Below are 18,007 nucleotides of genomic sequence, written 5' to 3' on the forward strand. Positions count from 1 at the left end.
ATCGTGTCTAAATAAATACATTTCAAAGGAGCATCGCTTGCTTACGACGCCTGTCTACTGTCTCCCGGTTCCTTTCCCAGTCTGAAAAAAGGAGTGAGAGGGAGGAGAATAAGACGGAGGGTGGAGGACATGAAATGATGATTCTTTATTTTCCTCCAGATGTGGTCTTTCTCTCTCTCTATCTCTCCCTCAGATTACTGTATTATTCTCCCTCCATCCCGCCCTGCTGTGTGACCCCGCCCCCCGTGGAGAGACGTACGTGACGACGTTGTGAAAACTGTCTCGACTTAGGTCAAGATGTGTTGTTGTATCCTCAGTTCAACTCTCCGTTTGCTTCTGATAAAGAGAGAGAAAAAAATAAGAAAAAAGCAGAGACTGCTTACTTTAGAGCCATTTATTTGACAAAGTTTGTAGCCTATCTGTTGCAACTTATACTATATTGGTGGATTTCTAAATAGCGTCTGTCAAATGTTTATATTAGGATCACTTTGTAACTACAGAAAAAAAGGTTAACTTAAAGGGATAGTTTACCTCAAAATTACAATTTACTCACTATTTACTCAACCTCAAGTAAATCCAATTCCTTCTTCTGTTGAAAATATTTTTTTAAATGTTGGAAAACCTGTTACCATTGAATTTTATTCATTCATTCATTCATTTTCTTTTCGGCTTAGTCCTTTTATTACTCAGGGGTCACCACAGCGGAATGAACCGCCAATTTATCCAGCATATGTTTTGCGCAGCGGATGCCTTTCCAGCTGCAATCCATCACTGGAAAACATCCATACAAACTCATTCACACACATCTGGACAATTTAGCTTACCTAATTCATTCAAAGCACATGTCTTTGGACTTGTGGGGTAAACCGGAGCACCCGGAGAAAACCCACATAAACACAGGGAGAACATGCAAACTTCACACAGAAACGCCAACTGACCCAGCTGGGGCTCGAACCAGCGACCTTGCTGTGAGGCAATTATGCTACCCACTGTGCCAAATTATTATTATTTTTTATTACTTTTTCTTGAATTACTTTTTATGACTAATGCAAATGCTTTTAAAAAATAACAATTATTAATATAACAAAAGGAAATATTTACATTACATTACATTATACCACATTACATAACAGAAATGTATCTTTTAAACAGATTCACAGATTTTACAGCTTTCTTGTTAGAAGATTCAGATCAAAGACATATACAGACTTAGATCTTCAAAAAAAATCTAAAAGAAAGGTTTACGCTTACAAAATTTACAATTGTGTATAAAATATTTGGCCAAAAATACAATAAGATTAAATAAATAAAAACATCTAGAGGTTATATCCTAAAATAACATATTTCAAGTTCAACATAACATCAGGCATTATACCACTAAATAAAGTCTGTGGTTGCAGGTTTTTAAAAAATATCTTTTTTTGTGTTTACCAGTTGAAAGAAAGTGATGTGAATGATGAGTAAACTATGAAAAAATTCAGGTTTCTATTCCTTTAACAACAAAAAAAAATTTGGCTACATACTGTACGATGGTAAAAATATACAAAAGCACGCATATCACTTTAACTGGGTGCTCAGCCAAACAGTAAAACGTGCTAAATATATATTCATATTCACCTTGTATCAGCCTTTTAAATTTAAAATATTGGCATGTTTGGAGCTTTGGTGTTGCCACCATTTTTGAATATATACATATGATGATACTAAGCATAATCATGTTTCAAAATGGAGAATATATTCCCACATGAAAAACTACTATAGTAATTTATAGTAAATACTGAAGGGTTTTTAAATATTATAAGGTACTTAATCTATTGTGCCAATTCTTTAGCTGTGATATAACTAATAGTAATATAAACAAAATTCCCAGTACTGTTTTCTACAACTATAAGGTATTTTAGCTGATGGGGTGGCACAGTGGGCAGCGCTGTCACCTCACAGCCAGAAGGTCGCTGGTTCGAGCCTCGGCTGGTTCAGTTAGAATTTCTGTGTGGAGTTTGCATGTTCTCCCCGCATTCGCGTGGGTTACCTCCGGGTGCTCCGGTTTCCCCCACAGTCTAAAACCATGTGATATAGGTGAATTAAGCTAAATTGTTCGTAGTTTATGTGTGTGACTGAGTGTGAATGGATATATCCCAGTGATGATAGGTTGCGGCTAAGGGCATCTGCTGCAAAAAAAATGTGCGGGATAAGTTGTTGGTTCATTCCGCTGTGGCGACCCCAGATCAATATAAAGGAACTAAGCTGAAAAGAAAATGAATAAATGAAAATTTTCTGGAGTATTAATGTGTGTGTGTGAATGAGTGTGTATGAATGTTTCCCAGTGATAGGCTGCAGCTGGAAAGGCATCTGCTGCATAAAAACGTACTGGATAAGTTGGCAGTTCATTCTGCTGTGGCGAACCCAGATTAATAAAGGAATGAATGAATAAGGTATATTATTGCTACAACAATACACCAAAGTTTAATGAAGTAAAAAAATGAAGTACACTACAATATGTATTACAGTTTATTAGTTTACTATAGGTAATGCCACTGTACGCTGTATTGTATTCATTAGCAAATAGTTGTAAATAATACAATATACAGTACAATACACTTTATAGAACGGTTAAAAAAACTAGAGTCAGAGTATATTTACTAAAATTTACTCTAGTATTTTCATGTTGGTTGTGGTGCAAGAAAAGAATGTGTATACTTAAGTAATGTAGCATATTTTGTGTAGTGTGAACATCCAGCCAGTACATGGTTTGATGTGTCTTTTGCAACTATTCAGCAAGATTTATGTTTTGTCTAAAAATGCTTTTTTAATATGTATTTGTGCCAATGTAGGATGATAATATGGCATGATTATTATAATGTGTCATGATATTGGCAACATTTGGTACCTTAAGATACAGGAATTTTGTAGCCAGGTCATTAAATGCTTTGAAAAATACAATGTACAAAGCATGGTAATACTGGTTATTTTTTATTACTTTTTGTAAACATTTAGTCAATAAATATTTCCCTTAACCTGGCTTTTAAAGTTCGCACATGCTACAACACATGTATTATGCTGGATTTTTGCATGTCGGCCTCATTTATATGTTCTGAAATATTTGTAGTCTTGTGGCACTACAAGCTGCAATGCTTAAGCCAATGATAAAATTAAAATACTGGCATTTATAATCAGTGGTGGAAAGAGCACTGAAATATCAGACTCAAGTAAAAGAACCATTACTTGCCTAAAAATGTAGTGCAATAAAGCAATAGTATCTGTTGTAAATATTACTTAAAGTATAAATAAAAAGTACCCCTTAAAAAGTACTCAAGAGTAGTGAGTAGTGAGTATTACACTGTACAAAGCTGATGCATTTCCATGTAATTTGTGAATGTGTGAAAACGAAACATTCTGTAGTGGATTTAGTTCTTGCGCAGCAGGCACACAACGTCATAACACTTTAATATTAGGTTATAGATTTAGGTTGAGACGTTAGATGACCAAAATTCAATGTCTAGCCAGCTTCTAAGGACAAGATTAATTTGATCTCCAATAATGATATCGAATGATGCTGATATTTGGTTGATTTTAAGTTAAGTTAAAAAAGCGACCAAAATTCTACACTGAGACAACATCTTAAAGCAACATCATATTGACATCAGACACTGACATTTATTCATCAGGTATGGCAATCATCGTCTGATAGATATCATATTGGTAATGTCCTTGCAACGTCAAGCTGTGACATCATTAGACGCTGATATTTGGTTGCTGTTAGGTTGGTTGTTGGACATTGGACATTTTCAATTGCAAACAAAATGCAACGTCCCAATGACGTTAGGGTACAATGTCAATCTGACGTCACGTTGACGTCTTGTGCCTGCTGGCTGGGTGTTTAAGGCCATTTTGGTCATCATACAGTAAACATCCGTCATCTTTTCATCAGTGACATGCATCTAAACAGTCTCTGGGTCATTGCATGTTCTTGGACACTTGTAATGCTTCCAAACAGTTTGCTGCATTTATAAAGCGCACATGTCTTGAGGTAGTTCATTATGATGGGATTACCTTTTTACTTCTGTGCTATTTGATTGGACTGAAACTGATTTTTCTAATTCCAATAGACAAGAAAAATAAAGTAGTGGAGTAAAAGTACCAATACCACAATAAAAATGTACTCATGGTAAAGTAAAAGTACACATTTTTAAAACTACTTTGTAAATTACTGAGAATTCATGAAAAAATCCACTCAATTACAGTCAACTGAGTATTTGTAATTTGTTACTTTACACCATAATAATTTATTCTCAGTGTTCACATTGTCTAGTTCTATCTAGTTTGTATTTGTTGTAACATATTCAGCAAGATTTTCATTTTGTCTGCTAAATGTTTGTTAAGATGCTTTAGTCTTGATAATACCATGGTACAATGATTGTTATACTCATGTACCATCATGTAGATTGTAGAAGATGATCCATTTTAGCCGTGTCCTAAAGTAGACTACATTTTAATTAATAATGGTAATAATACTAATACTTCTTACATCTAATCAATACATTTTCCATAAACGTGGCGTGTATAGTTTGTATTTGTTGCAACGTGCAGGAGGATTTTTGTTTTGTTCACCAAATGTTTGGTGAAATCTTTCTCCACAAATTAACTTGACCAAAATTTAGTCCACATTTAACAATACACCTAGAATGATCAGTATTCGTGTACCATAGTGTATAAGAAAAACATTTTTTTGCCATTTCATGCATTTACCGCCATGACAAACAAACAAACCAACGATATATTCTGTAGATTTCTAACTTCCATGTGATTGTAAATGTGTGGTCAACAAAAGCGTGCCATCTGGTGGTTACTTGGGGAATCGCCTAAATTTAAAAGTGACCTCTGCAAAAATCTCTTATTTATTGTGTTAATGTTAAAGACCTGTGCCCAAATTTGTCCACTTTGATTAAGCAACCAATTTTCCATTACAACTCCACAGCGCCATACCAAGGAAAGGTTACAAGTAGGCAAAGGTTAAAGGCCATCTGATTGTAGAAAGCAGCTGCTGCCAGTGCTGACGCTTGTGCAAATGCTGCGACATCTATGAGCGCCTCCCCACCCCCAGACCCTCTCTGCGCTGGTATATATAGCCAGAGAAGGGAACCAGACAGTCCTGGCAGTCAAAATGAGGCTTCTCCTCCCCGTCTGCTGCCTGCTGGCTCTACTGGCACTCACCACTGCAGGTAAGAAATTTACAAAGCTGAACTCTGAATGTAGGTGGACTGCTGAACTAACGGCTGCTGGTGACTTCTGATAATATATTTGAGTACAGTTATTGGGTGTGTGTTTCCAAGAAGTGGGCCTTAGGATAAAGACAGTGTGGGAAATCCTAGATGTCCTTGGTGGAAGTAAATGCATTTCTCCATGCTTCTACACACGTAAAGGGGGAGTTCACACCAAGCTTGAAATGACCTCATGATTAATTTTCCCCCATAATCGTTTCTTTTTTCTGTTAAACACAAAAGAAGATATTTTGAAGAATGCTGGTTGCTGGGAGCCATTGAATTTTGAAATCACTATGGAAGTCAATGAGTCCCAGCTGCCAGCATTTTTTGAAGTATCTTCTTTCGTGTTCAACAGAAGAAAATAACATAATAGGTTTGGAACAAGTCAAGAGTGAGTTAATGATGACAGAGTTTAAATATGGGGTGAACTATCACTTTGAAGTCAATTTTTTTGTTGCCATTAATGGTTCCTTGAAGAATAACTCATGGAAATGAAAATGAATATTTACTCACCCTCAGGTGGTTCTAAACCTGTTTGAGTTTCTTTTATCTATTAAACCCCCAAAAAATAACATAAAATCAAATTGAAAAACAATGGAAACCTGTAACCATTATCATAGTAAAAAAACTAAACAGGCTAGTATGGAAGTCAATGGTTACAGGTTTTTTAGCATTGTCAAAAGTATCTTTTTTTGTGTTGAACAGATGAAAGAAGCGGATGTGAATGATGAGTATACGTCAGAATGTTCAGGTTTCTATTTCTTTAACTAAAAAGTAAGCTACGAATTTATATGTTGTGGTACTTGAATTAATCTGTAGTGCTAATAAATTTGCTGTGATATTTCCAAAGATAAATATACACCCACCGGCCACTTTATTAGGTATACCTGTCCAACTGCTTGTTGATGCAAATTTCTAATTAGCCAATGACATGGCAGTAACATAATGCTTTTAGTAATGTAGACATGGTCAAGACAATCTGCTGCACTTCAAACCGAGCATCAGAATCGGGAAGAAGGGTGATTTAAGTGACTTTTAAATATGCTTCACACAAGTGAGTGGGCTTGGCAAACCACCTGTAGTAACACTCTATTCTTTCTCTAAAAAAAAAAAAACACTCCTTCTTTAGCGCCTAGTCTCGAGCACTAACAGTTCCTTTGTATAATTAGCTCTTCTTGTGTGGATTGCCTCTTCTTTTTTGAATCGCTGAATGTAGGGCTGGGCCAAAAAATAGGATGCGAATTACAGGGGGGTTTTGGAGGGATTGACCCCCTTAATTAACACTAGATCCCCCCCTGAAGGACGTCAGAACAAGATGTATGGGGGGTCATTCCTTTATTACTGAGAAATATTTCACTCTGTTCTGTATTTTAAATAATAATATTAATAATAAAACAATTAATAATATAAATATACACTTGACCACCCCTATAACGGTTCAAACCATTGTCAAACCATATTCCCACCAATCAGTCTATTCGAAAAAGTCTGAAATTGTCAGATCTAGAGCACTGATAGGCGTTGTATTCACAAGTTTTTTTCATAAAATAGGTGTTTGTATCTACATTTAGCCTGAAGGTAAAGTCAAATTATACGAATAGTTTGTTTAACCAACAGTAACATCTGAAATGGCTAATCAGAGAATACTGTAGGTCAGATTACAAACTTATATAGGTTTTATTAATAAAGTAGACGTAAATAAAAATGAATACATAAATGACTGAAGCATGTATAACACAAACTAACCGAAACAGTTGATCACCCTGATGGTCAATTTATAATTTACACTCTGCTGATAAACAACTTTATATCGAATCGCGATAATTAATGTCGCAACAATGATAAGCTCTGGACTGTTTTACTCTATATCAATGTAAGAGCCAATCACACAGCAGAAATGTGCAACAATGGGAATCTAAAAGTGTGTTGATATTAGAGATGCATGGAATTTTTGTCTGAAAATGTATCAACTGAAATGTTATGTCATTTCATGGACCCTCTTAGTTTTCTGACGTCAATCATTGTTGGGATAATTTTTTAAATCTGTAAGCGTTAACAACTTATGTCTAAATATATATATAGGTAACGTTTAATATGGAAAAAAAATTATCGAGATTGTATATTTGCCATTTCACCGAGCCCTAGGTGAATGCCTTCTCAATTGTAAGTTGCTTTGGACAAAAGTGTCTGCTAAATGACCAAAATGAATCTGTAAAGGTTATGGGAATTACTATAATTTGTGTGGTTTCATTTTATTTTGATAGTGTACTTAAGGGATAGTTCACTCCTAAATAAAAATTATCATAATTTACTCACTTGTTCCAAACCTGTTTCAGTTACTTTCTTCTGTTGAAAAAAATAAAAAAAACTTGATTGACTTAATAGTACAATACAATACTTTATTGTCAGACTTGCATCTAATTCTTTTCTTGCATAACAGCATGAAAAATACCCCTAACAAAGAGACAACGACATACAAAAATCAATTAATTTTACACAGGCCTTAATACAGCCTGATGTACAAGTCATTTTTTTAATTTCACTTTTATTAAAACTTTGGACTCTAAATCGATGGTTAGACTTTAATGACATCAATTTATGATTCAACACATGACGAGGGTTCAAAATGATGTACCTTGCCAGTCTTGTGAGGTTCTTGTAATACAAACGGTCATATAATTTCTCAAGAGGCTTTCCTACTATCTTTGAACAGATTTTAATCGGGTTCATCAACTTTGCTAGACTCACAGACAGACTCATATACCATACAATACTGCAGAACACTTATAAGTGCAGACATAAAAAATGTTTAAGAATGTTTTTCAATGCTTTAAAAGATATCTGACAAATTATTTTTTTTTTGTTGCTGTTTAAGATACCAATTGCTACTTTTCCCCAACATTCTTCAGAATATATTGTTATGTATTCAACAGAGGAAAGATATTGGTTTAGAACCATTGAGTTAGAGGAAATGTTTGGCTATCCTTTTAAAGTCAGTTCAAATCAGTAGTTCAGTTTGTCCGAAGCGTGACTAAGAATAATGAAGTTCAGTAAGTACAGTACATGCAGTACGAGTGTGTTCTGAATCCTCACGTTCTGTATGGCATGTACTGCACGTGCTCTGCCAAAAAAGTGTTTCTCGGGAGTCACACACACAAAAGCCATGAGAAACAGAATTGATGCTATTCTTTTTACTCCGGTGAATTATGTAACTGCAGATAGGCGTGGAAAAATGGTGTTACGCACACTAGAAACTCTAGTGTAAAAGGCATGACAGCAGCTGATGGAAAGTGTGGAGATCTTATTTTTATTTACACTGCTCATTTAAATATGTTGAGTTGTTTCAACCCACATTTTAGACAAAAACAAATATTTTAAAATATAAATAAAAATAAAATAGACAAATCTATACACTGGGTTAAATTAGAAGATGATTTGTAACTGCATTTAACCCAGTGGTTAGGTTTAGCTACGTCATTTTACAATCCGAATTAATATTGGCTGATCAAGAAAACAGCTGACCTTAAAATATATTAATTTGTATATTTAATTGTCATGTCCTGTCTCATAGACCTTTTTTGCATATTGATTGTACAATGTGACTTTATTTTTGGACTTTTGTTTTTCAAATATATTAATCATAAATAAATATTTAAATCCTATTACAATAGTTGCATCACACATGACATATTGAGATTTATTATAAAGTAAACATTTAATTTAATTAAAAATGTGCTGAACATAAGAATGCATTTAGGATTTTGTTGATTTATTTTGGTGATTTTGCCTTTTATTGTGAACAGTTTATATTGACTAGAAGTGAAGTTTGCTGCAGGGGGTTCATGTTGGTGACTGTGTATTTGATTTATTCTGTAGATGAATTGACTTCTTAGACAAATAAGTATATAAATATGATTAAAATCCATTAAATCAGCTATCGACGCAATAATAATTTGAGTGATAAAACTTTGGGGTCATATTAGTGTGACTTAAGCAATATTTTGCATGGGAAAAGGCCTGTTGACAATTGCAAGTAACTCCGAGACATTAAAGTGCATCTCAAAAAGGAGTGTTTGCTAAATTGTGCAACAAATTACACTGTAACAAAAAAAATCTTGCTGCCTTAAATTTTGTGAAATCAAATCAACTTTAATCAGTCAAACTGACAAAAAAAGTTACATTTTGTATACTTGTTTATGTTGCATTTACCTAATTAACTGATTTAACTGATTTAAAATAAGTCAAAGTAACAAAGCATTTGGTGTTCTATTTTTTTTTTTGTGTGTGTGTTATCTTTTTTTTTATACATTGTACATATCAAAAATGACATTTGCAGTGTTCAGACTACTTATTTTTCACGAGCTCACACTCACAGATATTTGACTGAATAGAATATGCATATTTGGCGTGCTGTCTGGGGAGAGGGCTCTGAGCTCGGGAAGACCCTCTAACTTAGGGGTGCCCAAACTCAGTCCTGGTGGGCCGGTGTCCTGCATATTTTAGTTCCAACCACAATTAAACACACCTGAACCAGCTAATCAAGCTCTTTCTAGGCGTACTAAAACTTCCAAGAAAGTGTGTTGAAGGAAGTTGGAGCTAAACTATGCAGGACACCGGCCCCTTCAGTTCTGAGTTTGGATACCCCTGCCCTAACTCGTGTTATTCCCCTTATCAGGATAGAGAAAGATAGGGTTCGAGCGCAGTGTCTAGCCTCATGGCTCAGAAACGCTCCCCCCTCATATTTAAGTAGGTATTTAGTTTAATAGTGTGCAGTTGGGGTGGTGAATGGATGCTGAAGTCCAGAGAAATTGGAGGTATGACGTGTTTGACTCTTTATAGGGGTTTGGTCTTGAGCTGACTGGGTAAAAGAATGATTGTCTGTGATAAATTAGCCTCGTCAAAGACTGATCGAGCCCCTCCCGAAATGTGTTTATAAAAAATCACAAAATGAGGTGAAACAACACAATTCTTGAGTTTTCCAGCAACTTAATTGTTTTATGTTCATTAATTCCTTTTCCTTCGGCTTAGTTCCTTATTTATCAGGAGTTGCCACAGCGGAATGAACCACCAACTTATCCAGCATATGTTTTACACAGCAGATGCCCTTCCAGCTGCAACCCAGTACTAGGAAACAAACATACACTCTCACTTTCACACACATACACTACAGACAATCTAGCGTGTTCAGTTCGTCTATACCGCAAGTCTTTGGACTGTGGGGGAAACCGGAGCACCCAATGCAAACCCACGCCAATATGGAGAGAACATGCAAACTCCACACAGAAATGCCAACTGGCCCAGCCGGGGCTCGAACCAGTGACTTTTGCTGTAAGGCCACAGTGCTAACCACTAAGCCAACGTGGTGCCCTGTTTTATGTTCAATCCACTTAAACTTGTAAAAATTAATGAGTTAACTTAATTCCTTCATGTTGTCACAGCACAAATCGATTGTGTGGAACACAGCATTTGTGTGGCATGACCAACACTCAAAAATTTAAAACTTATTTAATGAGTTGAAACAACACAATTCTTATTTTTTGGGGGACAGATTAATTGCTTTACGTTCAGTCCACCTCAATTTGTAAAAACAATAAAATAAATTAATCAATTTGTTTTGGGACAAGAAGGAATTGTGTGAAACCCAGCATTTTGTTTTACAGTGAACTTTTGCTTGACTAAAATTTTTCGCCCTTATGTAAATCTTGCAATTGTTAAAATTCCTACTGAAATGACAGATTTCTTTTTTTTTTTTTTTAAATGTAATCATTACAACTGTAAATATAAATAAATGTTATATGTCTTGCAGTGTAGAATCCCTATTGATTGTATAGCAAAGAGCCATTTCAGATTTTTTTTTGTTTTTTGGCAAATGCGTTTTTAAGGAGCCGTTGGGGTGTGTGTATATATAGAAATGTGTACATAATTGAGTACACCCCATTTTGAAAATTAACATTTTGATCCACTTCTCAGTAAATATAAGAACTATGTTGGTGCATTTGAACAAAACAGATTTATTTAACAGATATATTTAATGAAATAAAATATATCAGTCACCGAACATCTTTAAAAATAGAAATATTTTCACCCATCACTTCTATAGATATAGCACCATCACCCATTATTGGCCAGTTTGGTATTGTGACGCCTGATAATTATGCATTACCCACTTACCTTTTAAACTTTGTGGCCTTTCTTACTTTGCTTGCTAGGCATGTAATTTTATTAAACTGGAAGAGCCCTCAGCCATCCTCGTATGTACCGTGGCTAAAAGATGTTTTGTATTTTGTAAAACTTGAGAAGATTAGATACCCCCTTCAAAGACCTAACAGAACTTTTGTCAAAATTTGGAATGCCCTTTGTTCTTATGTTAAAACTCTCCAGCCGGATCTAGACTGATCACCCCAGCCCTTAACAATAATAATACATTAGTTTGTAATCTTTCATTACTCAAATTGTAACATTGAGTTTATTGTATGTAGACATCTGCCTCATATTTTTTGTGTAATTTGGTTTTATTTTATTTAATTTTTTTCATTTATTAATTATTTTTTATTATTTGTATTTGTATTTATATATTTTTTCTATTATTATTTCTATAAGGGTTATTTATGTTTGTAAAATGAAAAAAAAAGTTAAATAAATCATGAACAAAAAAAGAAATATAAAGATAATACAATAAAATTCATGCAAAATATTGGGGGGAATATTACAAATTACAAAAGTTTTGAATTTTGCTCTTAAAACAAAAAATTGTATACACACACACACACACACACACACACACACAAACACACACACACACACACACACACACACACACACACACACACACACACACACACACACACACACACACACACGTGTTACTATTACTATAATAAAGATTTAAACAAAACCTTTATTTCTGTCCATGCACAACTCAAAAATAAACAAATATGAAGCATCACATGTTAAGGAAGTCCACGAATGATGAAAGGACACTTTATTTGAATTCTGGTAAATAAACTCCTCTTTTTTCTTAAAAGCAACCCAATTTAAAAATAAACAAACATTTTACGACTATAAAAAATAACAATTCAATTCAAATCATTTTTATTTGTACAGCGCTTTTACAACACATTTACTTCAAATAATTCAAAATAAAGTAGCCTATGCAGCAACCTTTCAATTGTAGCTAGTTTTAAAGAATAAAACACCTGTTTTACTATTCTTCAGTAAATAAAGAGCAAACAATTTATGTTTGTAATTACATGCATGTGTGGTTAACATAGAAATGCATGTTATTTGCCCTTTATTGGTGTTGCAATTCAAGTTTATCCACAGCACTACACACATGCAATGGTCAACTACTTTTTATGGTAGTTTTTTATTTATTTTGCTGTAAAAAAAAAAAAACTATAAAAAGACAATTGTAATTGTATTTTCAAAAGGAAACTGATTTCTAGTGACGGTTATAATTGTTTTAAACTGTAAAATATTTATGAAGGGAGACAGCTGGAGAGCCATGTGTTTTTGGTCAAAGAGCGACATGTAGCTATTGAGCTATAGGTTACCTACAGTAGGTCAGTCACTTCCGGTGAACTGTATTCAGTTACAAATAGGCGCATTTAAGTTTTTTTTTTTTTAATCAGCGATCTCCACTGCTTGATTGTTATCAGTTATAAAGTGGGTATCAGAATGTACACTAAGCATTACATTAAGACATTTTACCCTGCCATGTCTTTAAGATATGAACATATATTTTTCCCCAGTATATTCAATGGAGCTTCTACGCTAGCCTGCTAATACTAACGGGCGCTTACATGTAAATGGCTTTACATCTCATTATACACTTAAGCAATTAAATGAATTCCAAAGTCTATTTAACTGAATGTATTTTAATTACATTACAACATCGATGCTGTAAAAGGAACCGTATGTAATGGAAAAAATCACACTAACCGCTCACTGGAAGTTTATCAATATGGGAAGAAGCACTAGCTCTGCATATACCCTACTGGTAATAATTGAATAAACTCATCTAGTCAGCTTTTTGTCTCCGGTTACTGTTTGAAGCTATAACTTCCTCCGACTCGCGTTTAAGTATTATCCTTGTCTGTCCTTGCATTGCTCTTGTTCTCTTGTACTGTCAGGTGCTTCAGCCTAGAGAGCGGCATGAAATCAGACACTCTTTGAGCGCCAGTTGCGTCGTCATGCTTCACGGCTCCACTAATACTCCCCCTGTACTTTCTATCCACATATACTCTTACGGTCCACAGCTGCTGTCACAACGGTACTGTCTCAATCACACTTTATTTCTGTCCTGCAGGCCTTGTAGGGGCAACCATTATGTTAACAGTAGGACCCAAAGAGTCTCTGTTCTGCCATGCTACTGTATGCGGCCTGATTTAGCACATGGGGTTTTCCCTGTTCGCTTCACTCGCACCAGACAAGCATACGCAGATATTACTCGCAAGCCAGAGTAAACAATGTTATATAAAATAACACAGAAAGAACATGCAGTATTACTGTGAGGAAATCATCTAATCTACATTGAACTTTAAAGAAGTATACAAACATGAGGAATACTATGCAACTTTTAAACTACACTGGAAAAATAACAGTGTTATTTCAACTCTAACAGAGTTCAAATCAACTCCGAATGAGTCAACATCTTGTCCCAATATTTTCAGAGTTAAAATATCACTCTTAAGAGAGTTACTTGTACAACACTCTACATGAGTTATATTTACACTGTATCGAGTTAAAAAATAACTCTGGTCTACACTACTGGAAGTCCATTGTTCCCTGACTCTAGGGTAAAGAGTAAAAATACAACACTTTACCAGAGTGAATTTAACTTAGTAAATGTAGTAAAAATATCACAATTATAACTAGAATCTAAAGTTCGTTGACAAACTATGATGTTGGCTTGAGAAAGCCAATGTGACTGCGTTAGGACTGGGAATGGCAGTTGGCAGGAAGCACAGCGGTTGCTAAGTGGATGCTAGGCAGTTACTAAAATGTTTATGGCATTGCCAAGTGGTTGCTAAGCAGTTGCTAAATGGCAACACTCATGTATATTTGATCAAATACTAATAATTTTTAGTGTATGTTATTGCACTTAGATAACCATTAATATAATGTAGCTAATCGGTATTTGCACTTGAATTATCATTGCATTATTATTATGCATAGTACACTGGAAGTCCTATTTGCTAGAATGAGTCAAACGAGTCAATACCCAGGTCCCTATGATGTTCTGATGTAGAGATATTGCTGTTTTTAAAAGGTTGCTAAGTTAGCCTGTTTTAATGCTATGGGGGCAATTGACAGCTTAGTGATGATACATCAAAGCGTCTTGCCAATATGAGTGATATAAATCAACCATCTCTTTGACAGTCACTATGACAGTCAAAAACTGGGCTTGGACTTGGATTTTTTATTGAAAATATAATGCTTGATATGACTTGCCATATCAGTAAAAAACTGACGTTTTGTAAAATCCTTATGCAAAGGACTATCAGTAAAAAAAAAATGGAATTTAAGTAAAACATGGCTTGCCACATTTTGAGAAAAACTATGCTTAAAAATGTTTTATTGAAAAACTATAAGTCTGATAAACCTGAAAAAAAAAAGATACAGCAACAAAATCTAATGCAGAACACAGCTTTTGGGCAAATTTGGCCTTGTATAATTTTTCTCTATGCCCGAATTATTAGAATGTAGTATTTAAATTTTTTTTATTCAAAAACGATTAGTATGGATGGCATGAGGAGATATAGCAACATTCTTGAATGCATAAGGCACCTTTTGGCCAAATTTGGGTCTTTTAGCTTACACTGAGGAAATACATTTGTTTTCAAGGACAGAGTATCATAACAGCATGTTGGCTTTCTCAAGCCAACATCGTTATGTTTTTAATCATTTTTATTAACTAAACATGTTAGCACTTGACAGCCAGCACTGAAGATTTACACTTTTTAAGACTTTAAAAGTTTTTAAAAATGGCATGACTTTGACTTTTGAATTTGCTGTGCAGCTTTTTGGGGGCATTTGTCTTTTTTATTTTAGTGATTCTAATTCATCTTAGCAATGCTGGGTCTTGAATGGTTCCATTAAAAAAAAGAAATGAAGATAGATGAGATTTTGAAAAAAAAAAAAAAAGCCACACTGTATAAAAATACCTGTAACTGAACAGTTTTCTCTAATTTCTGTTATTATGTATTTTGATTTTGATTTGCAATGTGGGATCTTAATCTATCCTCCAACAACTTTTGATGTTGAAAAGTTTGAACAAGTGATTTTATTGACATTTTTAATAGTTTGGTTTGATTTATTGTCTGGATTGTTGTATATTACAAAACAAAAACCTGGTAATAGGTGTCATGGTGGCGCAGTGGATAGCACGATCGCCTCACAACAAGAAGGCCACTGGTTTGAGCCTCGGCTGGGCCAGTTGGCATTTCTGTGTGGAGTTTACATGTGTCATGACTGTGTATGAACACCAGATGCCACTGTAGTTCGCCTGCAACTCCCTGCGAACTACAGTGGCAAAAGAACTACATATCCACACATTCCTTTGTGCATACACCCGGTCTTTAATATACACTGATTGCAATCACAGCTGTCTCTGTTTCCCCGTTGATTACCTGGACTGTATATTCAACCATTCCACCTCTGTTTGTTAGTTCGTCGTTTGTCTTTATCGGTATGTTTGTTCCCGAGTCCAGTCTGTATCCTGTTATTCTTGTTAACGTCTAGTTCGAGTTTTATCTGTATGAGTTCTTGTTTTGTTTGTTACTTTGTATTTTTTGTCACCTTCTCTGCACAATACTATATTAAACGGCACTTGGATTCTACTCCCGTTTTTGTTCCTGTTTTGATCTGCATAACGTGACATGTTCTTCCCATATTGGCGGGGGTTTCCTCCGGGTGCTCCGGTTTCTCCCCACAGTCCAAAGACATGTGCTGTAGTTGATTTAGGTTAGCTAAATCGGCTGTAGTATACAAGTGTGTGAATGCAGGAGTGTATGGGTGTTTCCCAGTGTTGGCTTGCGGCTGGAAGGGTGAGCTAATCTGCTGAGTAAAACCTATGCTGGATAAGTTGGTGGTTCATTCCGCTGTGGCTACCCCTGATTAATAAAGGGACTAAGCTGAAAATAAAGTGAATGAATGAATGAAACCTGGTAATAAACTGCCAGTACCTTTTCTGGTATTTTACTCACTTTTTTTTCAAAGTCTACTGAACATACAGTATTGACGTCCACAGGACTTTCATATGAGATCGAATTGAGGGCTGAATGTGGTTGTTGTGGACGTCTTTTCTATGTCAAACCTGAACTCATTTCAGACATCGTTTGGTACTGCTTCTATGCTCTGTGCATAACTGTAGTCCCATCTCAGAAGGTGGCACACTGTTTGAGATCATTTGATGGTCTCCGCTGCAGGATTGAATTTGAATGGTGTTACATCTTTGTATGCTTTTTCATTTATTATCTCCTGCTGAGACATATAATAATATAATATATTGTTTCAACTTACTAAAATGTTAATGAAAGTTCCCTTGTTAAACTGCAGTGTTGACCCAGCAGGCACAGGATGCCAACATGATGACGGATTGATGTTGTACCCCCAGTGTCTTGAAGTCAATGCATTTTGATAAAAATCGGTTGATGTCAGAAACCAACGTCAGGCAGACATCAATGACCAATCTAAAAACAACCAAATATCAACATCTAATGATGTTACAGCTTGACATTGTGTGGACGTTATGTCTATCGGATTTTGAATTTTGGTAGTCAGACCTGATGAATAAATGCCAGTATTTGACGTCAGGGTAACGTTGGTTTAAAATGTTGGCTCGACATTCAATTTTGGTCACCTTCCAACACAACCTAAAATCAACCAAATATCAACGTCATTTGAAATCATTATTGGACTTAAAACTAACATTGTCCTTAGACACTGGCTAGACACAGAATTTTGGTCACCTGACGTTACGACTTAAATCTAACCTAATAATAATTACTCATGACATTGTGTGTCTGCTGGGGAATTTTCAACATCAAAGATCAACAGAGTTTCTGTTTAAAAAAAACACCTGTCTCAAAATATGGAAGGAACTAATAAAGGAATGTTTTTAGTGTGAGTATTTAAGGTTGGTATTTAATCCATATTTAATAATATTTTTAAGGAGAAACTCTGAGTGATGTAGTGTAAAAAATTATATGATGAATTAGTCATGACAGCATTTGTTTTAGTAACTTATTAAACTAAACGGTAACACTTTACAATAACAGTACATGAATAATGATGTATTAATATGTAAAATAAACATTAGTTTATTTTGAATTAATGATGAGTTAAGGTAATGTACTAATCATGAATTAAATTTAACTACAACATGATTCACATGAGTTCATGTGTGAATGACGGCTACCTTAATTGTTTGTACATGATTGTTTGTTAATTAATGTATTAATTACCACATTAGTTTATGGTTAATTTAACCATGATGAACTCATGAGATGTTATTGTATAATTATGTTGTGACTTTACTTGGAGGGGCACATCATGATTAACCCATTCTTAACTACTCATGAACTCCTTATGCACATCCAACTAGTGAGTTTACACTGAATAACAATAGAAAAGTGTTCTGTCAACATCAACATGAGTAGTTAAGGATGAGTTAACAATGATGTGCCCCTCTAAGTAAATTCATGACATAACTATACATTAACAGCTTATGAGTTCATGTTGGT

At 34.8% G+C, this 18,007-nt stretch overlaps 1 protein-coding gene across 1 annotated transcript in view; it reads left to right on the forward strand.

Annotated features, from left to right (window-relative positions):
- Window positions 1–5,149: 5,149 nt before the first annotated feature.
- The window catches only part of wu:fc22b06, a 29,619-nt gene continuing 16,761 nt past the window's right edge, over window positions 5,150–18,007 (forward strand). The window contains exon 1 of the mRNA XM_073937744.1: window positions 5,150–5,219. Within this exon, the coding sequence (XP_073793845.1) occupies window positions 5,162–5,219 (58 nt within the window). The 5' untranslated portion in view covers window positions 5,150–5,161. The remainder of the gene's footprint in view (window positions 5,220–18,007) is intronic.

Source organism: Danio rerio, chromosome 22 (genome assembly GCF_049306965.1).
Source record: "Danio rerio strain Tuebingen ecotype United States chromosome 22, GRCz12tu, whole genome shotgun sequence".
Classification (NCBI taxonomy): Eukaryota; Metazoa; Chordata; class Actinopteri; order Cypriniformes; family Danionidae; genus Danio; species Danio rerio.